The 27718-nt window shown below is 36.8% G+C and overlaps 2 protein-coding genes across 5 annotated transcripts in view; one reads left to right on the top strand and one right to left on the bottom strand.

Moving 5' to 3' along the window:
* Nucleotides 1–15288: 15288 nt before the first annotated feature.
* THNSL1 (threonine synthase like 1) lies at nucleotides 15289–24772 on the bottom strand. Of its 4 annotated transcripts, none has more exons than XM_029955224.1 (4): nucleotides 24704–24772; nucleotides 20991–21138; nucleotides 18885–19057; nucleotides 15289–17638 (listed from the first exon to the last, which is right to left on the bottom strand). In XM_029955224.1, the coding sequence occupies exon 4, from the start codon at nucleotides 17588–17590 to the stop codon at nucleotides 15359–15361; it is 2232 nt and encodes a 743-aa protein (XP_029811084.1). In that variant the 5' UTR covers nucleotides 17591–17638; nucleotides 18885–19057; nucleotides 20991–21138; nucleotides 24704–24772; the 3' UTR covers nucleotides 15289–15358. The 4 variants fall into 4 exon arrangements, with proteins under 4 accessions (XP_029811084.1, XP_029811083.1, XP_029811081.1 ...); XM_029955223.1 differs by having other exon boundaries at nucleotides 24593–24747; XM_029955221.1 differs by lacking the exon at nucleotides 24704–24772 and having other exon boundaries at nucleotides 20991–24553.
* Nucleotides 24773–25237: 465 nt separating this feature from the next.
* ENKUR (enkurin, TRPC channel interacting protein) overlaps nucleotides 25238–27718 on the top strand; it is a 17831-nt gene continuing 15350 nt past the window's right edge. The window contains exon 1 of the mRNA XM_029954973.1: nucleotides 25238–25529. Within this exon, the coding sequence (XP_029810833.1) occupies nucleotides 25453–25529 (77 nt within the window). The 5' untranslated portion in view covers nucleotides 25238–25452. The remainder of the gene's footprint in view (nucleotides 25530–27718) is intronic.

The following is a 27718-nucleotide window of genomic DNA, read 5'->3' as shown; positions in this document are numbered from 1 at the left end:
GAGAAGACAAAGGGAATTAAAGACCAGAAATGTTAAAGGAGCTTGATAAATACTTAGAACATTTTATTGGAAACCCAGAAGAGGGGCTCCTGGGTGGCTCAGTCAGTTAAGTGTCTGACTTCAGTTCAGGTCATGATCTCACAGTTTGTGCAGTCAAATGCTCTACCACTGAGCTATACCCCCTTGATCTCACAGTTTGTGGGTTCAAGCCCCGCGTCAGGCTCTGTGCTGACAGCTCAGAGCCTGGAGCCTGCTTCAGATTCTGTGTCTCCCTCTCTCTCTGACCCTCCCCCACTCACTCTCTGTTTCTGTCTCTCAGAATAAAATAAATACATAAAAAAAATTGAAAAAAAAAAAAAGAAAACCCAGAAGAGCCACATTTTCAACGTGAAATTCAAATCCCAGCTCTAAAGGATTTGATTTGGCACTGAGAGAAAAAACTAAAATAGACCTACACTAACAAAGCCTGAAACCAAACCAAATTCAAAACAACTGGCAAGCAATTTACATGCCTGCTACAATAAAACTTGACATTCCTCAAAGGACGATAATAGAATTCAGGATCTTTACAGTAATCTATCTAATATATCTGGAATGTAATAAAGACTTACTAGACATGAGAAGAAACAGAAAAATGCAACCCATAATTAAGAGAAATATCAATCAATACAAACAGCCCCACAGATGACCCAGATGTTGAAATTTGCAAAGACTTTAAAATAACTCTGATAAATATGTTTTAAATTTTACTGAAAAATATAATTATAATGCAAAGAGAGATGGAGACTTTTAGGAGAAAAATGGGAAGTATGAAAAAGGATCAAATGATACCCCAAAATATAACATCTGAAATTAAAAGTGCATTGAATGTCATTAACAGCAGATTAGACACAATGGAAGTGAAGGATTGGTGACCCTAAAATCCAATGCAGTCAGTATAAAAAGATATTGTATACAGGCAAAAAGATGTCACATACAGAGGGACAAGGATGAGAAAATGTATGAATGGTAACTGATTTAATTAGAAATTGAACAAATTAAAATATTATTTTAATTAGAATATAAATAGGCTTTCATACAATTCTATTGATATGAAAACATAACTGATGACATTTAAACCTAATTCCACTATGTGTATTATTATTTAATTTCAGTGGCTTTGAAAAATTCTGGAGTAAAAAAGTTTACAATTGACTAAAAGTGACCGGAAGAAGTGCTGCTTCTTTTTATTAATATCAAAGAGGAATGTATTAAGTCAAAAATGATACAAAATGGAGTAAAATATATTGTTACATATAACATATCCTTTTACGTTATTTTAAAATATGCAGAAAAGTAAAGGTGGCAACGATCATTACATTAAAGTGGCAGGATTATAAGTGATTCTTTTTCTCTTCTCAAATTTCCAAGTTTTATACTAATGGCCTATTATTCTTTGATATTTCGGTGTGTATTTCTGGAAAACAAGGACACTCTCATACATAACAGTAGCACAACCCTCAAAATCAGGAACTTCATACTGATATGCTACCACCGTATAATCCAAACATTTCTCTCAAATTTTGCTGATTATTCTAATAATGCCATTTATAGATCTACAATTAAGTCCAGATCCTGCACTGCATTTTTATCTCTCTTGTACTCTTCAATCTTGAACAATTTTTAGATCATTCTTTGATTTTCATGACATTGAAGTTTTTTTAATACTTTGTATGCTGGACTAATTTTAGACTGACAGAAAACTTCCAAAGAGTATATGAATTTCTATATGCTTTGCATCCATATTCTCCAAATCTTAATCATTTTAACACATTATCCATATTGCTTTTCTCCAAAGCGTTGCAGAGAAAAATGCAGCTATGATGCCTCTTTACCTCTAAAAACATCAGTATGAATTTCCTATTAGCAAGGACTTTTTCTTATATTATTGTGGCATAATGATTAAACTCAGAAAATTAACATTGATATAATACTTTTATCTAACCCATAGACATTGAAATTTTGTCAACCAAGCCACAAATTAAGTTCTTTTTATCGAAAGAAAAAATAATGCCTGGTCCAGGATCCAACCCAGGATCACAGGTTGCATTTAGCTCTCACATCTGTTTAGTGTCCTTTAATCTGGGACAGCTCTACAGTCTTTTTATCTTTCATAATCTTGGAGTTTTTATCCATTTATTTATTTTAATTTATTTTGAGAGACAGAGAGAGAAAGAGAGCATGCATGAGCTGGGAAGGGGCAAAGAGAGGGGGAGGGAAAGAATCCCAAGCAGGAGCCCAACTCCGGGTTCAAACTCAGGAACCATGAGATCAAGACCTGAGCTAAAATCAAGAGTCGGATACTTAACTGAGCCACCCAGGTGCCCCTGGGAATTTCTTAACAGTACAGAAGTCATTTTGTAGACTTCCCTCAAAGAATGGGAAATATCAGCCAAGAAATGAAAATAATGAAAAGAACCAAACGGAAGGCTTGGAATACAATAACTGATATAAGAAAATCCCTGGAAGAACTCATAAAAATAATGGAGGTGCGGTGAACAATGTCAGTGAACTTGCTGATAGATCGATCAAAATGATCAAATGTGAAGAATAGAGAGAAAAAAACACTGCAGAAAAGAGCGGAGAAAATGGTAACAGAGCTTCAGGAACCGATCTGACGTCATGAAAATGTCTAACATACATGACAATGAAATTCTAGACAGAGATGCAGGTGGTTGGGACAGAAAAAAATTTTTTGAAGAAATAATGGCCAAATGCTTCCTTCATCTGGTGAAAGACATAGGTTTATTGATTCAAGAAGTTTAATGAACTCTAAACAGGATAAATTCAAAGAAATCTTTGGCTAGACACACCATAAACTGCTAGCAATAAAAAATACAGAAAACAGCCTGAAAACAGCTAGAGGAAATAGATAGATTACATCAGGAGAAACAATGATCCAAATTACTGCAGTTTCTCATCAAAACCATGGAAATCATCAGACAGTGGAATAAGTTCTTTTCTGAAGGACATCATCAGAATTTTAAGTGTTTATACCCTTTTCTCAACACCATACCTCTAAAAATTTGGTATAAATAAATGATCAAAAACTACCTAAAATGCTCATTCCAGTATTGATTAAAACAGCAAAAACTATAAATAATAAATAAATACTTCAACAGAAGAAGGATTAAATATATAAGTTCCATCTGTATAAGTTTCTATGCAGTCATTTAAAATTCTATCCATATACTTATTGACATGGACAGATATCCACCATCTTATCAAATTTGCATGGCATGTTTTCTGAACTTATGTACACAAGTTCTCACCAAATTAGGGAAGACAGTATCACAACTTTGTCCCAGGAAGAAAGAACAAATGGTTAAACTGCCATTAGTTTCAAATGTTATTATTTTCAACATTATTTTATCTTAGTGTTAAAATTCTCACATCATGACCAAGAAGCTAGGTCTTCTTCATTTAAGTAAATTCCTCTTTGAAAGAGGAACTTCAATTTAATTCTAAGAAGAACATTTAATGTAACCGTGGAGGTGGTTTAAAATGGTCCCCACTGAGCCATGCCTTCCTGGGTCCACACCCCTTTGTCATGTCACTTTGCTACTTCTCCTGTTGAGAGGTGGGGTACACTTCTGAATTTAACTGGCTGGGTGGCTTGTTTTGACCAACAGAATGTAGAGGAAGGGATGTTCTTGGATTTTTGAGCCTGTATCTTAGGTACCCTGCTCGCTTCTGCTTCTGTGTTTGGAATGCAGCAGCTACATAAAGGCTATCCTACTGGGAAGAGGACTCATGTGAGGAAGGAGGCCCAGAGAGACAGAAGACAGAGGAGGATGGAGGCACCACATCTAACACCCAGCACCAACGCCACCCACAATGGAAAGTGAAGCTTTTTGGGATCCTGCAGGTCTAGAGATGTTTTTCCCAGCTAATACCACACGAAACAGGGAGGAGCAATTTCTACTGAGTGCTGCCCAAGTTCCTAATCCACAGGGTAGGTAGCAAATGGTGGTTGTTGCACTCCCTTGGCATGCATTGGTAACTGAAACAATACCACTCAGTTAAAAATCTCGGTATCAATTTAGGGGCCACTGGGTGGTTCAGTTGGCTAAGCTACAGACTCTTAATTTATGCTCAGGTCATGATCTCACTATTCCTGAGATCGAGCCCTGCGTCAGGTTCTGTGCTGACAGTGCAGAGCCTGCTTGGAATTCTTTCTCTCTCTCTTTCTCTCTCTCTCTCTCTCTCTCTCTCTCTCTCTCTCTCTGCCCCTTCCTCACTCATGCTCTCTCTCTCTCTCCAAATAAATAAATAAATAAAAACATTAAAAAAAATCTCAACCCTGACTTAAATATGCTAGAGTAAGAAAATGTCAGGAGCACAACATGGTGACCATTTTGAGTGAAAATGCCGGAGCAAAACCGTCCCTATTAAAAAGACCAAATTTAGGTATTTAAGCAAAGGTTGATGAATTTCCTTTCTAAGTAGGCATCACTCACCATGATCCTATTATAAAAAACATTCTTTTAAGTTTTCAATTCTGGCACTTTGAATTATTACATAGCATTAAATTTGAATATACACAAAGGTATATTTGAAAATTCACAGTAACAGGGTAAATAATTTAGAGCTATGTTCTGCTAAAAGACTATCAAAATTCCTGGCAGTGAAGATTTGGAATTCATTGTAGAGACACCTGCTATGCAAACAAATTGCCAAAGTGATATCAGTGGTGCTGTGTACACATTCTTACTTAAACAACCGCGCTACCTTTGACAACTATTGAACCTTTCTCATTCCAAATACTAAGCAAGCAATGTAGGTCTAGGTCATTCCACATAGCTGACATTTGGGAAATAGATATGATTCAAAAGCTATTTCAAAAAACACAAATTGAAACAAAGTGTGCATTTGCAATCATACTCATCCATTCTATTCCAGTATCAATAATTGGCATTTATTTCAATAATCAACCTAATAACAGTAGTAGTAAGATTCTTCTTGAATATGTTAAAACCATTCCAAAAAGGAAACTACTACTAAAGACATTGCTGATTTTCTAAGATAAGTTCCTTCAAAATTGAAGACAGTAATAGTAACAGCACCCGTAAGAATGTCATGTATTCTTTTAAAAGTCTGCTCACACACAGTATTTTGTGAGATCCCCATAACAGATGTGTATTAATTTTATAGATTAAGAAACAGGGGCCTTTACAGATGAGAAAGGTGCTCACTATCACTGTCAGAAGAGTATCTTTTAAATCATCCACCTAACTTCCCTAAGAGTTAACTGCCTGACTTGTGTATTATCATCAGTGAATATCACAAATCTATATGCAGGTGGCACCATAACTCAGATAGGGAAATGGGGACACCACCCTGCTCCATGTCTATTGAAAGCATAAATTTCACGAGACTCTTTCAGACAGCTATCAAACTTCTGTCATTTTTCCAGATAGCCAAAAAAGTAAGAAACAGCTCATTTTGGGGCGCCTGGGTGGCTCAGTCAGTTAAGCCTCCAGCTTCGGCTCAGGTCAGATCTCACGTTCGTGGGTTCGAGCCCCACGTCAGGCTCTGTGCTGACAGCTAGCTCAGAGCCTGGAGCCTGCTTCCTGTTCTGTGTCTCCTTCTCTCTCTGCCCTTCCCCTCTCATGCTCTGTCTCTCTCTGTATCAAAAATAAATAAAAAACATTAAAAAAAAGAAACAGCTCATTTTAAAGGGAAGCTATAATTTTCTATGATACCTTACCATTGATTAAATAAACAAACAAACAAACAAAGATAGATATTGAACAACATGGCACCCAGAAGAGAATCTGAAATGTCCGATCATACTCTGTACCTTGGAAATGACTACAAGTTAAAATGTTCCATTACATAAAGAAAGCTGCCCAATAATTTAGTGTGGGTTATTACGTTTTATTGCCAGTTATCAGAATGAAGAATACCAAGAAGTCAATTAACTAAAAATGTATCCTTTAGATATATACTGATACTGTGGCAGGTACCAAGAAATGTAGACTTTTAGAAGTCTAGAGTGATAATTAAATTGTGAAAATAATAAATATTTATAAGGAAGATATCTGGGATGTTAACAAGTTAACTCTAGAAATTATTATAAACAGCATATTCTACTAAAGCTAAAAATAGCAGGAATGGGAGATGCTCAGGGAACAATGAAATGAAGTAAATCCTGAAAATCTTGATAAATAGATGGGTGGGGTTTATGAAGTTATTTTTAGTAAAACAAGATAAGGAGGAAAAGAAGAGCAAGAAAGGTTTGGAAGTTAGGGGGAAAGTAGAAATTGCATTTATTTGCAGGTAAAACTTTTGAAAATCCCCATATGCTTTTTCTCCATCCAGGATTCTCCATGGGCCCTTATATGAAAGTAGGAAATAGGCAGTCAGGAGCTTACCTGGTAAACATGAGGTCAAACCAAAGAAAGTATAGTTTTAAGGGTATTTCCCTCACAATCTTCTGGGCCTATCCCATGATAAAGAATGTTTCCTTAGTGAACATAGTATTCTTATCTGCTTGACTCAAGGTCATTCTTCTCTGGACAGTGCTGTTGTCTGGACCCATAGAAAACCAAATCTATGGTCCCTAGAAAAACATATCTTCCATTATAAATCAATAAATTTGCATTCTAGTTTATACCTTATTCTCCTAAAAGTGTGATTAGTAGAATATAAGATCTCTAGATCTGATCAACTGTGTGTATGTGGACAAATCATAATTTCTGAAGCTCTCATTCTGCTGACCACATCAACGTATTTGAGGTTTGGGTAAATCAAATAATTAGTATATATGTAACCACTTTGAAAATGTATTTTTTTTCTTCTTTGACAAGAATGGCCTACATATTTCAAAGGATATTTTAGCGTTGGCTATTTTTTCCCTAAAAGTTTATTTCATTTTGGTACTTTTGACCAGTAGAAATTTTATGCTCTTGACCTGATTTAAACTAATATTTTCCTTCTTTCCACTGCCAGTAAAATATTGTTATATTCAAGTTTTCTCAGGAGAAAGATGATCTGTATTTCTTCATAGTAGACTACCACATTGAAAAGAAAAAGGGGTGCCTCTTGACCTGATGACTCTTCATCTGGAAAATATATGATACCATGAAAAAATAAGCTATTAGGATCTTTTTAGAATTAAGTTACATTGCTTTAATAGAGAAGAAATTTCACAGATGTGGAATTTACAAGAAATGATGTATTTTCTGGTAATAACCCATATTGATTTGGCAGTTGTTTAAATATTATGTCAACTGATTATATTTAAAATCTCAAGCAGATTGGAGACATAATCTGCTTGGAGATTGGAGAGGAAAAAAGTACTATCAAGGGCAAGTAAAACTATTTTTTGAAAACTGCTACTTGACTTGAGCCTTGACGAGCAAAATTCAAAACAAATATGAATAATCTTAAGTTTTGCCAAATTGAATATTAAATCATTTATTTAAGCCACCCGACCCAGTAGAAATGCTATTTTCTTACACATATTTTCTGCTCTATTTGAAAACTGTGTTGTGCTAAAATGAGCAGGTTCATAATCCCTTATCCAAAACCCATAGGGTAAATGTGTTTTGGAATTAAAACTTCTTCAGAGTTTAGAAAAGTGATATTATATGTTTGCCATATATTCAGTGCAGTAGTAATAAAAATCTCTCTGAAAAAAAGTGGGTGTTTGTATGTGTATGTTTCTTATGCCTTTTACTGAGTACATGATGTACAGCAAAATTATAAACAATAATAAAATATATAATACTCTTTTCTATAATTCTATATAACGACTTACAGATTTTCACAGAACACTTTAGTTAATTTTTGTCTTTTATAGCCATAGCCAATCTATGGTTATGACTAATGAAGGCATGCAATTCAGTCATGAGTGTTGGTTGGTATTTTCCTTAATTCTTAAATCTTTCGTGTGGCGTTATAAGTTCCCTTTCTAGCATATATACACGTACACACACATACACATATACATACATGTACATGCATTGCAAGCCTTACATGTCTGACTTCCACTGTAACTGCATCCCTAGAAATTTTATGTTGTACTCATCATTGTCTAGTTTTCATTGCATTTTCAAATAGGTTGGATTAAATTGTTTCCTTTCTTTAAAAAAATAGTGTAGAGACACTACTTTAAGATCGATGAAACGTCTTCAAAGTCCTCAGTCTATATTGACCTATTCTACCACTTTTTGAAGTCATGTCCTGCAAAATATTCGTAATTTTTCTTTCAATTGACAAATTTGAGGGAGGAAAAGGGTTAAACATAGTGGAAACAAGTTTCCTTAGAGCAGGATTAATGAGCCAATACATGTACCAGGGAGGAATATAGCATGTCTGACTCCATGTTGCCTCTATTTCCCTTGCTGCTGCGATCTATACCTTAGAAACTTCTGCTTAGCCTTGAAAGTAGGCATGTTACAGCCAGGATTTGAAAAAAGTGCTTTCTACCCAAAATATGCTTCACCTGAGAAGTACATACAGAAACGACTATGTAACGTTTAGGATTTACAGGAACGCATAACCAGATTCCTGTATACAAAGATCTCCTGACCAAGGACACAGAAGTCGTTCAACCTTCTTCGGAGTCTACAGACATCAGTCACCTTCTGACTTCAACTCCCTCCTCCGTCCTTTTCTTCTTAACCTAAAAGAAGCTTGGGGTGTCTGGGTGGCTCAGTAGGTTGGATGTCCATTTTGATTGCTGCTCAGGTCATGATCTCCTGGTTCATGGGATCGATCCCTGCGTTGGGCTATGACAGGACAGAGTGCAATCTGCTTCGATTCTCTCTTTCCCTTTCTCTCTCTGACCCTCCCCTGCTCATTCTCCCTCTCTCTCAAAATAAGTAAACAAAAAAAAAAGCTCAAATCTCAGGATACTGGAGATGTTTTTTTGGGACAATAGTCTGCCATCTCCTCAGCTTTTCAAAACTGTTTGACTGTTAAAACTAAGTATATGTATAACTCTGTTTTTAAAAGCACAATTTAAAACTAATACAAGTTCACACTGGTGGAAATAGGAAATGATGTAGCCATTATGAAAAACAGTACAGCAGCTCCTCAAAAAAATTATATAAATAGAATTATATGATCCAGCAACTCCATTTCTGGAAACATATTCAAGAACATTGAAAGTGGTGTTTTGGAGAGAGATTTGTGCCCATGTTTATAGCAGCCCTATCTATAATAGCCAAAATGTACAGGCAACATAAGTGACCATCAGAAGATGGATAGATAAAATATGGTACAACATGGATGGAGACTTGAGGACATTGTTCTAAGTGGAGGAAACCAGTCACAAAAGGAAAAAATATTGTATGATTCCATTTATATGGGATGACTAGGGTGGTCAAACTCCTAGCAAGAGAAAGTAGAATGGTGGTCACCAGGGCCTGGCCGGAGAGGGAAATGGGGAGGTGTTTCACTTGTATAGAGTTTCAGTTTTGCAAGATTACAAGAGGTCTGGAGATCGGTTGCACAAGTGAATATACCTAAAAGTACTGAGCTGTACACTTAAAAATGGCTAAGATGGTACATTTGTTATGCACACATTTTGCCATAATTATATATTTTTTAAATATGAGTTTCTAGGTCCTACTCCTTTCTTAATGGGCCAGAACCTAAGGCTGAACCTAAGGAATCAGTATTCTTAACAAGGACCCAAGTTCATTCTTTTTCATTACGTATTTATTTCCTTATTTTTTATGTACATCCAAGTTAGTTAGCATATAGTGCAATAATGATTTCAGTAATAGATTCCAGGGATTCATCCCCTATGTGTAACACCTACTGCTCATCTCAACAAGTGCCTTTCAGACCCAAGTACATTCTGATGTGCATTATAGTTTGAAATCTACCACCCTGGGAATAAACCACCTACCTTCTGAATATATTAGACCACCATTTCCATTAATTCATTCTAGCATTCCTAATCAAGGCCATATACCTCCAGTTGAGGAATTAATTCCCCAGTCACTATAGAACAGTCCTATTATATAGAAATTATTTATATAGCAATTTAATTCCAAAGAGGGTGTGCTTAGTTATTACTAATCCCAGTGACATCGTTCTTCAAAGAGTGGGGTAAATGATAAGTATTATCCATCTATAACACATAGAGAAACTGAGGTAAAAGGAGATCACTTGTCCAGAAAAGACCAAGTATCTTTCGTTAAACATTTAGTAATCACTACATTGTGTTTACTACAGTAGAAATTTAAAGATTAATTCCCCTCCCCTCAAAGAGTCCATCTATCAGCACTGACACCCCCCCTTACCCTATGGAGACCAGAAACTTCCTCTTGCAAGCTAGTTTCACCCAGCAACATACCTCTACTTCTGAGTCCAAGCCCAGCTTTGTAGCCCTCTCTCTTTCCACAATTCCTAATTTATAAACCCAATTTTTAAATATAATGCAGTTTATCAATGTTTATAATCAATATTATTTTTACAGAGACTGGCAGTAATTAAAAACAGGTAAAACAAGTGTCAATCCGATTTTGAGACCCATGAAGGAAAAACAGATATCCTTGACAAATTATTTTTTTGGAACCCAAATCAAAATAAAACCTTATATTAACTTTAGGTCTTACTAGATGGGTGTCCATTTTATTTGGCCAAAGAGCAGATATCTTAGGTAACAGGGAGAATATTCAAGTTCTTTCTTCAAAGAACTAAAATAAAAACATGAAATCTTACCCCAAAACTTTTTTCCAAAAGACTTTTTATTCAATAAGAACATGAGACCATGAGTGCTGTACAGAAAGCACTTTGAAACACAGAAGTCCTCTAATTTTGAAAAAAAGACGTACTATCACATGGATTACCAATCCAGGGCACATGCTGCCAAATGTACCCAAAACAGTATTTTGTCATGGCTTCAAAAGAAAACCTATTGTTGAGCACATAATTAAACTAAATCTTAGTATTGCTATGAATACAAATAAGCTTAGTTTATTCTGAAATAAAATTAAGTAATTAAAAATTAACATGTGTTAATATATTTGTGTCATAGAGTGCCAAGAAGGTATCTTTTTGTCAAAAACATTAACTTCTAACTATTCAAATGGCTCCTGGAGGTTTCTCTTATTTTAGCATTTCTCATAAACTCTGGAGAATGGATCTCAAAGTCCATTTTGTAAAAACAATTACAAAGCATTTATTCAAAAAGCCTTGTAAGGATACCATTAAATATACTGTGAGATGATATTAAATTGACTAATTTTAGAACTCATTTGGCAAATATGAAAATTTACTTAAAACAATTCATTGTGGATTTAATTTAAATTATAATCAGTATTTATAAATAAAATTTAACCTGCCATTACCAACTCTGTATTTTCTAGGCCACTAAACTCTCAATATATTAAGCCTATTATGATAACCTAATTAGTGTCACATCTGCACATGTAACTTCAGTGAAGTGACTCCTCAAAATGACTGTTATCACCACTCAGAAGAAGAAAGTCATAAGAACTCAGAAATAAGAGTTTTCAAAGAAAAATAGCTAGATTGGCTAATGCAGCCTTCTGTAGGAAGCAAATTCAACATTTCTTTTTCCATCTATAGTATTTTATTTTTTTAAGTTTATTGTCAAATTAGTTTCCACATAACACCCAGTGCTTCTCCCAAGTGCCCCCCACCATGACCATCACCCCTTCCCTTCCTCCCCCTCCCCTTTCAGTCCATGGTTCCTCTTCAGTATTCAGTAGTCTCCCTTGATCTGTGTCCCTCACTCTACCCCACTCTCTTTCCCCCTTCCTCTCCCCATGGTCCCCTGCCAGGTCTCTCCTGTTAGACCTATGAGTGCAAACATACGGTATCTGTCCTTCTCTGCCTGACTTATTTCGCTTAGCACGACACCCTCGAGGTCCATCCACTTTGCTACAAATTTTGATGTCGAGCTCTGGTGAAAATATTGCCACCGGATCAGAGTGTTGTTAGACATTGTGCCAATTTGGTTTCCTGTCTTTGAAACGTCACTTCTGTATGACACTGGCAATGTTCTTGGCTCTGGGTTTTTGAATCAGAGGAGCTTATGCTAACTTTGATTTTGAAAGAGACTATTTGTTTTAAAGTTTGAAGAGATAAAACTACTGGTTTTAATGGTTGGAGCACACACTCAGGGCCCACACAGATAACTATTTCATATGTAGATTTTATTCATATTCCTGGACAAGGACAAAAACTGTACTCTTCATGTTTTCATGGGTTTGAGATTCACATGAAAACAGCCTTTAAAAAAACTAACATTAAGTAGTTTGAATTACATAAGGTTTATAAATTATTTAATGGAGTGAAACAGTATTTGCATTAGTGATTATTTTTAAAAGTGACTTGCTATTCTAATCTGACAAAAGCCTCATACAAAACAATTTATTGCCTTCTAAACTCTATTTTGATGGAAACATTTTATGATTTTCTATTAATATATAATTTTAAAATCTTTTTTCCTCATAAATCTTTTCACTATACTTATGACATTATTAATAATTTCAAAGATAAAGCTAGAAATTATAATCAGGGCCAGAGGTTTGATAACAAATTGTCATTTCATAAATCATACATTATTTTAATAATACCAAGATATGAAATCAATTTAAGATATGAAATAATATGCATGTTATTAGAAAGAAGCACAAATGTTTGGAAGTCCATATTCACCAGCATCAACACAAATTTTACAAAGGTGTACCTACTGCATCTAAGAACATGTAAAACTTAGACAACCTAGATGTCCACTGACTGGTAAATGGATAGACTGTGATATTCATAGAATGAATTATTGTATCATAATAAAAATTAACGAACTGTGGATTCACTCATCTGTATGGATGAATTTTAAAGTTTTCGAGCAAAGGAAAGTCATGGAAAAATACACGCAGTGTGACTATATTTATATAAAATTCAAAAAGAGGCCAAACTAAGCAGTGAAAAACTATAAAAACACACAAGGGAAACAAACAAGGGACTGATGACTAGAAAACTTAGGATAGTTACCTCTGGGGGAGAGAAGTGCACGTAATCAGAGAGGAGACAGTGTGGCTATCAGAGATGTGAATAATGGCAAGGTGGTCAGTACCTGGGTATTTGTTTTATTACTCATTCTTAAACTGTACATACTTTATAAACTGGAGAAAAGGAGAGACAAGAAAATGGTGACCGTACATGTAGACAACCCTTTGAACAGCATTGAAATTAAGAAATTAAAAAGTAGATAGGAAGAAATGTGAATGTTTATAGAGATTTTGTTTTGCTCTTGTGGTTTTTAAGATATGGAGAGCATCTGAATGACACAGAACATTTCCATCAGAGGGGAGAGGTTGGAGAAATAGAGGGACGGCCAGTTAGACAAGGCACATTTGAAGAGGGTCACCTCTGAACTGCGGGGGACTATGACCAATTCAGTCAAAGGGTAGGGTAGAAACAGGCACAGATTCATACAGCTGGTGTAAACGGAGGTCCATCACACCTGGTGGCTTGCTCCTCTTGACTGAGACAAGGTTGTCAGCTCAGAGGGAAAGGGCAGAGCTGGCTTTGAGAAGTGAAGGCAGGAGTAACAGTTTGGGGCAGTGAGAGAACATACTGACTATAACAGATAAATGAACGCAAGTGTCCCCTTGGGCCTTTCCTTGCCCTTCCCTCTGCCTAGAATGTATTCCCCCATCCTTTCCACCTAGAAAACCTCCCCATCCTTCAAGACTCACTGCAGATTCTGTGTCCTGTGTGAAACCTTTTCTGACTGGTCCATGGCAATCCTTCCCTTTTCCTTTTAATCCTTACAACACTTAACAGTATTACTCATTTGTTACTTACTCATACACTATCTTGCACTAACTCCTCGGTGTCCCACATAACTTTTTGTGTTGTCGCCCTGACTATGGATCTCAAGAATGGAAATCATGTCTTTTTTTTTTTTTAACTGTTGCTCCTCCTTTCGGAAATAGTGCATTCTCAAACACACAGCAAACACTTAGCTGCATTTGCTAAATATGTCATCTACTTAAACAGGTATTCTTTAAAAAGGAGTAAGATACACAAAAAATACAGAAGTAAACAAAATAATACATGAATAAGTGACTTTGAATGCTCCGTTATTTTGTCACTGCTTTGGATTTTCAATTTTTGATTTCAGAACTTTGTAGAAACCAAGTCAGAGGTCTAATGTTAACACAAAACTCGTTTGAATTTTTATATTTTTAAATAAGTTGTTTCTGCTCATTAAACTGATTTTTCTTTTACAACTTTTAATGTTTCTTCATGGAGGTAGTTCTCTAAGAAAATGCAACAGACCGTTATTGGCAAAGACAAATCATGTTAGGAATGCCATCTTGTGGCTGAGATTAGTCCATTACACTATAGATCCTTGCAGCAACAATCTTTAATTCAGAAATAAAATACCCAGGAAACTCACAAATGTAAATCATGGTTAAAATTATAGTTACCACAAAGAAAGGAAAGCTAAATGTGTTTGTATAATTGTGTGTGAGTTCAGTTGTCTTTCATTGAAAAGAGAGATAATAGACAAATTATACAAGGATGGATCCCAAATAACATGGAAAAACTGCCAACTGTAACTATAAATATACTTCTATTAAGACAATTCAAATACTCTGAATTTTGGGAAAACTTTTCTCATGAAAGAGGTAAGTAATTTTACTCTATATCCACTACTACATAGTTCCATTGATAATTACATCCTAGCTTTTAAGCCTGTGTCTTGATTTTCAAACTGCATCAGCCTAGCTGTAACTATGCAAAGGGGTGTGAAGGACAGAGCACTTATCTCATTTGGACCATGTAGGACGCATACCATTAACTGTAGTCCAAAATAGAGTTTGCGGAGAGTTAACATAGGCCCTTTCTTAAGAGATGGCCTTTACTACTCCTTCCATACAAGTTTGCCATTTGAATGATAATTTATCCTTCTGGTCAACAGAAAACTAGTGATGGCTACAGATATATTACAAAACAACTATGTTTAAGTATTTTAATTGCCCAGGTGAATAACAGATGTTTTCATCCACTTAAAAGTGGGGATGAGCAAGTAGAAATGGATAACTCTCACGAGTGCAAAGCACAGGACAATGGCACAAAGGTCCATGCACTAGGCTTTTTGTCACCTCTAGATTATAAGGTTCCAAGCAGCATGTGCAGGTACAACAGTCAGTCATCGAGATTAGGTTATTGAAATTCCAAAAGATAACAGACCTACCTATAGATGTATTTACCAAAAAAAAAAAAAGAATGAAAATACTATTGTACTCCAAATCAATGTTTGTAGTTTATTATTGCATGCTTACCACCAGAAAAAAATATTTTACTCGAAACATTTTTATATGAATTGATTTTGTATTAGTTTTTCCACATGATTCTTTAGGACACTCACATCAGCTGTGCAGACCTGGTACTCCATCTTCTCTTGCTGCTTCATTCTTTCTAATAAAGCTTCATGTGGTGGAGGTAATGCGTTGTATGAACTCAGTAAATAAAGCTGACTTGAAGAAGTATGGTTGATTTCTTTAATCTTCAGAGCCTGCATGATAGCAGGTGCAAACTTGGAGTAATGGGCTGTGGATGAGACAATCACTGGGCAAGTTTTGTCTTGCATTCTGTCTGCAACCACTTTTGCGACCGCAGTGTGTGGATCCAGAATATACCCTGAGGTGTTGTAGGTAGAATGAATGGCCGCAAGGCACTCTCTCTCAGAGCACCAGTCAGCTACAAAGTCCTGCTGAAGTTTCTCAACTAGCATCTTCTCTAGCTGGAAGTGATGCTGCTCTTCTAGTTGATTAAATAACTTTGTCATTAATCCACCATCTTGATTAGCCATCATGTGCAAATGTCGTTCCAGGTTTGAAGCTTTAAGAATGTCTATTGCTGGGGAAAAGGTCTGAGTTATTTTTCTTTCCCTTAGATCGTAATGTCCTGTTTTTATAAAATCAGTCAGAACATGGTTCTGATTAGAGGCACAAATAAATTTTCGAATAGGGATTCCCATCATTTTGGCATACACTGCTGCTAAAATGTTACCAAAGTTTCCTGTGGGAATACAGACATCCACTGGGCTTCCAAAAGAAATAAATCCTTGGCTAACAAGATCAAGATATGCAGAAGCATGATAAACTACTTGGGGAAGCAGCCGGCCCCAGTTGATGGAATTAGCTGAACTTAAGACGGTCCCGTATTCCATAATAAGAAAGCCAGTAAAATCAGAATCTTTAAAAATTCCTTTGACAGCTGTCTGGCAAAAATCAAAATCCGACTTGACACCCACTGCCCACCCATTTTCTCTCTGGCTGCCAATAATTTGTGCTTTTTGAAAATCGCTGACTCCATTATCAGGGAAAAATGTGGCCACAGCTATTCTTTGCTTGTCATTCTTACTAATACGACTAAAACCATTTAAGACCGCACTGCCTGTGTCCCCAGAAGTAGCTACAAGTATCATGTAATTGCAGCTTGGAGGAATACAGTGTGCAAAAAGATGAGGCAGAAGCTGTAAGGACAAATCCTTAAATGACCCTGTTGGCCCGTGAAATAGCTCCAGGATGAACTGGTTGCCTGAAAGGTGCCGGACGGGGGCGATTTTCGAGCAGGCAAAGTTGTCCCCGTACGCGGTTTCGATCATTGCTCCCAACGTGGCGGCTGGCACGTCAGCAGGATGTATACACTTCTCCAGCAGTATCTGTGCTCTTTCTACGTAGGTTGCTCCTACAAGGCTTTTCCACTCCCTACAGTTTAATTTTGGAAATTCCTTCTGAGGAACGAAGAGTCCACCATCAGAAGCTAACCCTTCAATCACTGCTTCACTAAAGAATTTTGTTGAAACCTTCTGCTCGCAGTCTTCAGGCCAAATGTGTCTGGTCGAAATGAACGGTTCTGAGTCCACATCTTGGTATCTCCTAACTGCATTAAGCACCTTGTCAGCTACCTCCTCTGGGGAAGCCCCGCTTTCACAAAAAACCCGGGTATCGTACCATTTCTTATAATACTGTCTTCTAAATTTAAGTATGTCTTTCATGGTTGAACCAGCATTCTGACCTACGATCCTGTCTATTTTCATGAATTTTAAACGACTGACTATATCTATTAGAGGTACGTCCAGGTATACAATTATTCCGTTTTTCTTCAGATGCCACATGCTAGCATCATGCATTGGATTGGACCCAGTAAGGGAAATCACACTTCCAGATGCAGAGAAGTTTAACACAGCTTTTCCTTCCTCTTCTAAAAATTGTTCGTTACCAACATCCTGTAATTTTTCAGACACACTCATATTCCAGGTTTTTTCAAGGATATCATCATCCACATCTATGACACAACAACCTAGTTTCTGACCTATTATTCGGCCTACTGTTGTTTTCCCAGCACCGGGAGGCCCCATGAGGATAATATTTTTGTCTCCAACAAGAGAGTGGGTTGAGTGCCATGACTTCCTGAATTCTGCAAGTGCAAAGGTTCTGGAAAGAAACAGCTGCACGTGTTTATCCGCTCTAACATGTACACTAGAAAAACATTTCTGGGCTATGTGTTTCAGACGTGGACATCGGTTAAAGTGGAGCATTCTCTTTTCACTTTTCTGCCCAGGTCAACCTAAAAACTGGCCTTAGCCCTTTTCAAAACATAAAAACAAGAAAGACGTTTGGTTACTAATCTCAACGAACTTAAAGTCCCAAAAGGACTGAAAACAACCATGTCCACTGTACACAAACTGTTTAGAAGTCTTTCAAATTTACGGGACACTTGAAAAGTTATTTAAACCCAAATTCTCAGATATTACAGATTGTCCTTTTAATAATCTTTTCAATCTCACGACTGAATCACCAAAACTTCAGAAATTTGTAACTACAAGCAACACTTTATTCAGAAAATGCCTTATCATAGAGGCTTTATAACACACACACACACACACACACACACACACACACACACACACACTAAATCAGAGTAGTAGTTCTTTTCCTGTAATGAAAATTGTTTCTTGGTTTATAACCCATATAAACAAGGATTACTTGAAATGCTATTTACTTGCAATTTGCAAAGGTGAGTAATATTCTTTATATTTAATTTCTCTTTAGTTATAGGAACATGCGAATAGACTTGTAAATTGCTTGTAAAATTCACAACGGGAAAGTGGGATAAAATATTTGCTTACAAAATGCTTAAATAACTTCCCAAGTGATAGGGCAAAGGTATGAAATTTTTTCACTTATGTGTTTCTAATATGCATATTGTAAAGGATGATTCTTACATGCTTTTCATATTGAAGGCCTTTTTTAAAAAAGCTAAAATGAAAGGTGTATTATGCAACTAGTTAAGAGAAATTGATAATTAACAGCAAAGTCAAAGGCTTTGTATCTATAACCTTATCTGCATGAACCATCACTTTTGTTTCTGTCCTCTACACATGATCAGTGGAGAGACTTAACTCAAATTCCAGACTCTACAGTGATAGCAAAAAGAAAAAAAAAAAGCCTCAGGAATGCTTCCAGTGAGGAGGAGAGAATTATTCTGGCATGCGGAGCAGCTCTGCAATTCCCCACACTAGTCAGATCCCTGTCTTTGGAAATATACTCACCATTAAAACATGAATATAGGCCCTACAAGTCACATTCTTAGTTATGTGCAAAATGCAATGTAGGAACTGCTGCAGTGCTCACTTAAACAGACTCCAGGCACCCTCCAGACCTGTAGTGGGGTTTTTCACATGTTCCACAACTAAGCCATATTAAATATTGAGAGGTATGTTTAAATATGTTCTGAAAACTTTCGAACATTTACTGCTCTGATTATCGGTGCTACGGTGTTCTGTAATTAAACATTTAAACTACTTTAAACTAATGCTGAATTTAACTTACAAGTTAAATTAAAACTGTCAAGAGAAGGATTACATTTCCTTATTTGGCTTTTCAGCTTGTATGTGCTGATTTGTAACTTCCACTGACTTGTAAACATAGGACACACAGGAACCAATCTTAGATGAAGAGTTTGTTGATGCTGAGGCAAAGTCAATCTTAGCAAAAAACAGAGTCTATAACAGAAAAATTTTCAAGTTAATCATCACTGCATACAATATTCTAAAATTCCACACATAGACCAGTCTATTATTAAAATACCCACCTGAAAATTTTAAAGTATAGAAAAATAATGAATTGACCGTTTTCATGTTTTTTCCCAAATCTATTATTAAAAAAATTAAGAATACAGTTTTTTTCAACATCTGTGTCTTATGACCAAGCAATATGAAAGAGTGATATTATCAAAAAATAACACATGTACAATCTTCCAAATGACACCTAAAATTTTAATTTCTTAACTGGATGTTTAGTGATGAGAGAAAAATTTAAATCCATGGACTAAAGCTATAACATGAGTATTTGAATTTCTCTTGTAGGTTGCTTTATCCATCTGAATCACTACATAATTTGTATGTAACAATAACCTACTGTAAAAAGTACAAATAAAGTGTCCACTAGGTGCAAGTACCGCCTGGCTACTTAACTGAGCTTATAACAAATTCAAAGCACGTATCATAGTGGCTGGCACATAAGAATATTCTCATGTATGGCAATATTAATTACTGCCACTCAGAAACAGTGGACCAGAATCATATAAACTGAATCAGAATATCTAGACTCAGGGCTAGGTATATTTTTTTTGTGATTTGGTTAGTCTATAAACCTTCAGAGAAAATAATGGTACTTATCCATGAATCAAGAACTGTTTTGCTATGTAGTCTAATTCTCTTCCTGTAGTAAACCAAGGTCAGAGAACTCTACACTTGAGTCATCCATATCAGCAATTTCTTTTATTAAACTGTTTTCTAGTATAGTACATTAACACTAGTTATTTTTTTTGGAGGAGGCAACACCAGGTATTCTGAAGGCACTTTATAAAATAACCTGATTAACCTCCTATTCAGGAGGCTCTGGCTTATAATATCACAGTGTGTGTTCTTTTTTAGTTCTCAATGTGTAACTTTCTGATGTCTGTATTAGCGATAATTTTAATATTACCTGAGTAGCCGGCTTGCTTTTATGGACATTAAATCTTTTAACTGATCTTTTCCACTTTGTAATGGTTACTACAATGCTTACCATCAACTCTATTAAAAGTAGAAGACCTTATGCTTTGTAACCTGAATTTTCCTTTACTTCATACAAATTAAAAATAGAAAATTATGACAGTCCAATTTAATTCTGTATCAGTATTATTTAACAATAAAAAGCCTCCTGAAAAATAGCAGAAGGCAGCTGTTAAGGGCTATAATATGTAAACAAATAGTATTACTGTCAAAGAAAATAAAGAAGATGAATTCTATTTTAAGTAACATACCAAATTTTGTTTTGTAATCGTTTTGCCACAAATTAATTTTAGGGCTTCAACATCCATTGTAAGCAAACCAAAACACAAGATGGGATAACACCCACACTATGTAACTTTCATCCGGAAGTCAAGTTTACTTAAGAGGTAATCTGATCAATTCTTGTTATTCATGGTAGTTATGCTCTATAACATCGTAATGAGTACTAAATAAGAGAATACCGAATAGTCTCATGGCTCCCAGGGGACATAAAGGGTTAGGTTCCTGTGAGCCTCTAGTCACATTTTTGCCAACTGATCAATATATAATCTTGTGTAGACATTTTATATATTTTTTAATATGTAATTTGTGCATATATATGCATATATATATGCAGTTGATTCAATCTCACTGAACAGCCAATAGTACTCTGACTTATGCCTGCATGAAGCTTATCTAACACACATTTTATCTGCTTGGTGCATCACAGCCTTACTACCTTAGGAACGCCAGGCAGCACATTAGCCCTCTAGGGGCCATTCTAAACATCGAAACCACTAACTAGAGGCACAAAAATGTGAAAAATGTGGCACTAAATAGAATGGGAAAAGGACACTTGTTTGCCGTATTTGAGCTGAAACCAGAAGGCAGAGAGCCTCACCTTGCTTGACCTCAGCTTGGAGCACGTGCATCAGGAGACTCACATTTCTTCCCACTGTGCGTGTGTCCATGAACGAACGACAGGTTCTACAAGTATTAACTTGGGGTTATAAATAACTTTTAGCGAGCAGAATTCACAAATATCGAACCTGTGAAAAGTGAGGATCAGCTGCATTATCACCTTCCTTTATGATTCAAAGCCATGTTATTACTGTCTCATTTAGTTATATTTTCGTATCTATTTCAGTCTAGCGGTCATGAATAGGCAATTTTCCTTCAGAGACCAGACAGAACTATTTCAAATTAATGGAAGTCAACCACAAGAGTCAGAAAACAAAAGCAGTATTTAAAGACCAAATCACTTGGCTATAAGTACTCAGGTATTACTATACCAATATCCTAAGTATTTTTTGTAATGCCACGTTCTTCATGAAAATATTTTAGTCCTACTCTCTAATTCCTCAGAGGATGGAAGTTCGGCACGATTACATCATACATTAGTACTTTTTAAATAGGTTTTCCTATTAGTCACTTAGGGTGAGGCTTTTTGATCCACTAATTCCATTGGGTACTTTTTAGACATAATAGACACTTGTCATTCAAACAGACAAATGAAAAGGCAGTCATGTGTCAGTGTCACAGCAAGAACTTTAAAAATTAAAATACAATGTCCACATGGACATGATTCAAGTACTCTTTGATCTCAAGGCACAAAATTTAACAATTTTACTGTGGCAAGCCAATCAAAACTGAATAAAGAATTTTTTAAAAAGTGCAAAAATCACTTTTTAAATCACTTTTAAATTATTTCCTATGAATGCAAATAAGGTTGAATTTTTAAGCCAAAATCCATATCAGCAACCTATTTACAGTGATATTTTCCTAAGGTCACCACTAGATGACAGCTAGTCAATTAAAATCATACCCATTATCAATTTTTACCTCCAAAATAGTCCAGAAGAATTTCTCAATGCCATCATAAAATTACCTAGTTTCCAATTCCTCTGGGAAATCACCAAATTCCTACTTAGGATGATTTAGCATTTCTCACACATTGAAAATATTTGTTACGTACTATTCTAAAATAAAACACAAGACATAGCACCTTAGAAATTATTTCATAATGAGAACTGGCTTTGGTTCAATAAATTTCTATAGATATTTATGCCCTGAATATGCTTGTCACCCAATATTAATGCAACCTAAATTTCTCTGAAGAATGACTCATCTAGTCCATTATCTTAAGAAGACATCCTGATTTTTTTGAAGTCTTAAAAATGATTGCATTTTTACAGCAATAAATCGTTTTCCAATACATAATTTAAAAATGCAAATATACTAAGACATAAACTAACCAGCGGGGGGAGGGGCAGGTAAAATTCTGCTCTGAAACACTGAACAAATGTCTCAGCAACACTCTGTGTCGGCCAGCTCTGAACTCACCCAGAAACAGTGCGGTGGAAAGGGTGGAGAGAACACACTCTGGTGCCGTGTGGCAACCACGGGGCTCTGACAATCAAAGGTAGAATTCACAAGTTCAGCCCTCATTGTTGCCCCAGTTTAGTATCAAAGCTGATTAAGCCTTCCCTGCCACTACTCTTTGCTGTTAGATATCCTCTTAACGGTCTTGAGTATTTAATTCAAGACTTCCCAAGTATCCTTTTAAATTCTAAAACTTAGAGATATTATGAAGAGTATCTCTTACACAGCGTTTATTCTCCTACTCGTCTTATTTATACATATTCCCACCTATGCCCCTAATCTAAGTAAATTAATCTTTAGCAAAAAAAAAACCTCAAATGTGTATGTACAAGCACTTACAGTAGGGGTCTGAGCAAACCATAACCCACAGGCCAAATCTGTGCAAAACTTGGATAATCACCCTTTTTGTAAATAAAGTGTTATGGGAACACAACTTTGCTTACTTATTTGTTCATCTGTTTAGTATCGTCTTTGGCTGCTTCTGAGCTACAACAGTGAAGTTGAGCAGTTTTGACCAAAACCATCCGGCCTGCAAAGGCCTAAAATATTATGTAGCCTTTTATGGAAAAAGTTCATGACGTCTGACAATACATAAACACTAACTCCCTGTGGGTACACTGGACACAGATATTTGCTATTTTGAGGGAATAAAAATGAGAAATATATTCTTTGTAAATATGCTTTCAAAAGGCAAGCAGGATTATAGACCAAAGGGACAAAAGTTCCTTTCTAAATGATTTAACAACTTTACCGTGCCTGTAAACTAAATATACTAACGTGAGATCATAAATTGTTTGGTATTTTTAAAACTACAATAAATACACTGTCATCAGTGAAATTACTGTATTGGGTAACACCAAAAAGTCAAGACTATAGCTAAGGTCGGTTGGTATTTACTAACTGGAGATAACAGGCTGCAGCCTTACTGGCTCTTTTAGGAATTGATTAATATAAAATATCCCAAAGTGTTTCTTCATTAGAAAAATTTATAAGCTTTAGGCCAATGACCATCCATTTGGCTAATGGTGTTAACATTAGGAGTCCTTAGTTCAAAGCTTAGTAGGTATAAAGAGAATTTTTCTCTATACATGCTAAGCAAAAGGAAACACGCCACTCCAAAGACCCAAAACCTAAAATACTCAAAGGGGAAAGGAAAAAAGGACAAAGTGGTGTATACATTAAAAAATTGTTTTCAAAAGTAGAAAATCTGATGTGAAGAACAGGATCTCATTTCCAACGTGTCATTTCATCTGAAATAAAATGTTGAACACCCGGGATAAAGATAAAAATCTGATCAACTGGATAAGAAAAAAACTAAATGTATTCTTATCTAATGAAATTCACTAAAAGCCCCCAAATGATAAGGATTTACACATTCTGCATAGCCTTTTAAGTAGAAACTAAAAGGTTAATGAAGCAATCATGCAGTTTTTATCTCTCCACCGAGCACCCTGGCAGTAAGCCGACCAAAATTGATGTTGTCTTTTATCTCTGACCATCTTTCCTCCCTCTGGACAGTGGCCTCTGTAAGTCTGGCTCCAACTAAATAACTCATTTCCCAAATATTGCCAAAATGTCTTTTAGAGACTCGGAATGGCAAAGGCTTCTATATGAATTTCTTGCAGCAGTCTTAACGTGAATAAATCGGCTGTTCAAAACGCAATAAAACCGCTTCTGAGAAGACAATTTCAAAAAAGGGACACACACACAGACACACACACATATAAAGTCAAAAATTCAAGGGCCCATTTAAAAAGCTTCTCCTTCTGGTTTAGGCTGCTCTTTTTAAAAACATCCAGTCTACACGTAGGTGGAGAAATACCTAAGAGGAGGAGCAGAGAAGCGGCAGGGCGCGGGGGGCAAGGGAGGCCGGGGGAGGACCGCAGCGCGACAGGTGGATGGGGCGGCGGCGGGACGCGGGCGCGCACTCCCGCAGGTGGCAAGCCGGGCGGCCGACCGAGCTCCGGGCAACCGGGGCAGAAGCAGCGGGGAAAATGAGCGCAGACACAGCAGAGCTTACAAAGGAGCAGCGGAAAGGGGAAGAAACGGAAAGGGGAAAGGCATGCGAAGGGAAAGGGCCGGTTTCTACAGTTTCCCTTTCTTTCTCCTCAAATCACTCACCAAGAAAATCACACTGAGAAGACGGGGGTGGGGAAAGGAAAGAAAATGGGGAGGTGCTCCAGGAGCCGCCAGTGCCTCCTCGGAGGGACTCCCACACCTCTGGGACCTCACCCCGGATCGCCCACGGCCCAGGCCCGAGGCCCTCTCTAGGCGCGACCCGCCCCCAGCCCCGCGTTGCGGTTTCTGCGCTTGCGTCAGTGAGGGAGGGCCTGCGCGCCGGCGCGCCACACCCAGCCTCACACCGAACACGTGACTAGCTGTCCGCTCTCCACCTATCAGAGTCCTCCTTGCTCCTCAGGATTTTCCTCCACTCGGTCCAGCTTTTGGCAGAGGCCGTGCGTCAGCGTGGCCTCAGCGGCTCGCCCCGCCCCTCCGGGATTGGCGCCTGCGCACAAGAGCCTTATTGTGTGACACCCACCCAGGACACAAGCTTCTCTAGGGTTTGCAGTAGATGTGTCTTCTCCAAATATGCAGACAGAAACGAGCAGTGTCTTTAAGAGGAAGCCATTCAACTAATTATTCCCAACGGCACATATAAACAGTGGTTTCCGTATTGAACTTTTCAAGCAGAAGAACTGCAGAGGGCTGCTTTGTACTTCCCCGTAGCCTAGCAACTGTTTCCAAGGCAACCACGCCGTCAACAACGCTAAGCAACCGCAAGAGAACTAGAAAGGATATTTTATTTTCTTCCCAAGAGAGGACTGCTAAGAGGTCAAAGGGGAATTAGGTAAAAGAGAGAAACCTCAGTTTCGTGAGAAGTCAAGAGTAGGAAAGGAAAGGGGAAACACTGAAGAAAGGGACAGAAATACTGGTATAGTGAGAAAAAAGTTAACTATTTTTAAGGAGTCATTTTGGTGACCATGGATACAACTTGCTTTTCTGAGAGCATTTATAACCTCATACCCAGTGACTGCAAGGAGCCTCCTCAGCCTCCTAGGTATGTGGGTAAACAAAAGAGTATCACTTGAAACAAGAATAGGGAATAATTATGACATTTCAGGATTAACCAAGCATCATACGACTTTTAAAAAGAAAGAACATATATTTTTGTCTTTATGAAGTAGACTTGGATGTCAGCTATTAAAGGAGGTGGCTGCAAAATCTAAGTATTTAGCATCTATGTCACAATTCACAAGAGAGGGGCGTTCCAGTGCTGTGAGAGGGCCATTTTATTATGGTAGCCGCCTGTTAATACAGTATCTAATTGTTTTGTAATTTAATTGTTCGTACATGATGTGGCATACACAATAGCGTGAAATTTCTTGTTGAGAAAAGAAAATCACAATTTTATTGTCCTGTGTTAGGATACTTGCTACTTGGTTTCAGGGGTTCATTGTTTTATTTCTGACTACACTACTGCTCCCTCTCTAAAGGGATAATAGTTATTTATTTCTGAGATTTTTGCCAAATATAAATTCCCATTTGTTTCTGAGGCTCAGTTTTTTTTATTTGTAAAACAAAATAGATTAGTTTCTAACGTCTTTTTCAGATCTGATAGTTGGATAGAAAGAAGAGTAGATGGGCAGAGACCCAAAAATATGTAATTGAGTTAAAAAATTTTACATAGGTGTTAGGACCCCTTAAGTTTCCCATTTCAAAAAGATAACCCCAAAATAAATATCTCAGTTTCCTGTGTAGGAACTTAGAACTTATTTAAGTCTATGGGGAGAAAAGAAGGTAACTAGTAAGGAAAATCTTATTCCTCCTGGAATTCGAGATATTTGCTGATCTTTACCTTTCTCCTTTTCCTGATGTAAGTAAAAACCACATTTAAAGTGCAATGGGCTAAAAAAAAAAAAGTCTCTGCAGCTAACTGGTTTGGTAGTCATGAATACATTTTCATTTATTTTCTTCTCTGTAAAAGAAACTAAATTAAATGATCCAGATAATCATTAAGGTTCCTTTCAGATCTAATGGTCAATTATTTATGCTAGTAATTACTTGGGGTATCAACAAGAGGGCAAATCCTTCCATTTTAAGCCTGAGAATCTAGTTTCAACAGGAGCAGTACCTATATTATTTTCCATTAGCTTCTCAAAATCTAGTAGAGAATGGAAAGAGGAATGTAAAGTAAGATGTGACCGAGTTGTAGAATTTATGAGGAATGTTCAAATTACCTATTAGTGAGTGAACTTTTAGTAAAAAAAAATTCCTGTATGTTTTGCAAGATAAAGTTCCTCCTCTCTGTAACCCCCTGGTAGACTGTATTTTCTTTTTTTAAATGTTTTATTATTTATTTTTGAGAGAAAGAGGCAGAGCATGAGTGGGGGAGGGGCAGAGAGAGAGGGAGACACAGAATCTGAAGCAGCTCTAGTCTCTGAGCTGTCAGCACAGAGACTGATGTGAGGCTGGAACTCACGAACCCCAAGATCATGACCTGAGCTGAAGTCGGATGCTTAACTGACTAAGCCACCCAGGTGCCCCTCTATTTTCTATAGAGCACTGAATTTGAAAGTTAAGATATTTTATTAGATAAGTGTTCTTTTCATTGGTAAATTAAAAAGATGCAATTTTACTTCATCTAAGTTTTTTTTCAAGAAATTTTACAGGAACAGTCTAGTCTGTTCATTTGACAAGCCGTAACTGAGCCACTATTATGTGTATAACATTGCATTTATGGAATGTTCTTGGAAATTGTTGGAAGTGATAGCACAAATTCCTTGGTTGACTCTGAAGGAACAAGTAAGAAAAAGGAACTACGGTAAAGGGAATAGAAGACATCCAATTGGGGTGCCAGAGAACTCTCTCTCTGTTAGAGACTGTCCACAACAACTTACACTGTCTGCAATAACCTGAGGAGGTTTTAATTTGAGAAGATGTCATGCAGGCCAAGTACTAATATGTGAAAACAGGGCATAATAACACATTTACAAAATTCCTCCTCAACACACTAACACTACTTGCCCTGACCCAATCCCCCTGTTATTAGGAAGAATTAATCGTAAGAAAGAAATGTAGAGGCACGTAGGTGGCTCAGTGGGTTAAGCATCTGACTCTTGATTTTGACTCAGGTCATGATCTTAGGGTTTTGTGGGTTCTAGCCCTGCATTGGGCTCTGCACAGCCATGAGGAAACTGCGTGGGATTCTCTCTCTCTCTCTCTCTCTCTCTCTCTCTCTCTCTCTCT

Source organism: Suricata suricatta, chromosome 10 (assembly GCF_006229205.1).
Source record: "Suricata suricatta isolate VVHF042 chromosome 10, meerkat_22Aug2017_6uvM2_HiC, whole genome shotgun sequence".
Taxonomy (NCBI): Eukaryota; Metazoa; Chordata; class Mammalia; order Carnivora; family Herpestidae; genus Suricata; species Suricata suricatta.
This window is presented reverse-complemented; position numbering and strand designations above follow the sequence as displayed.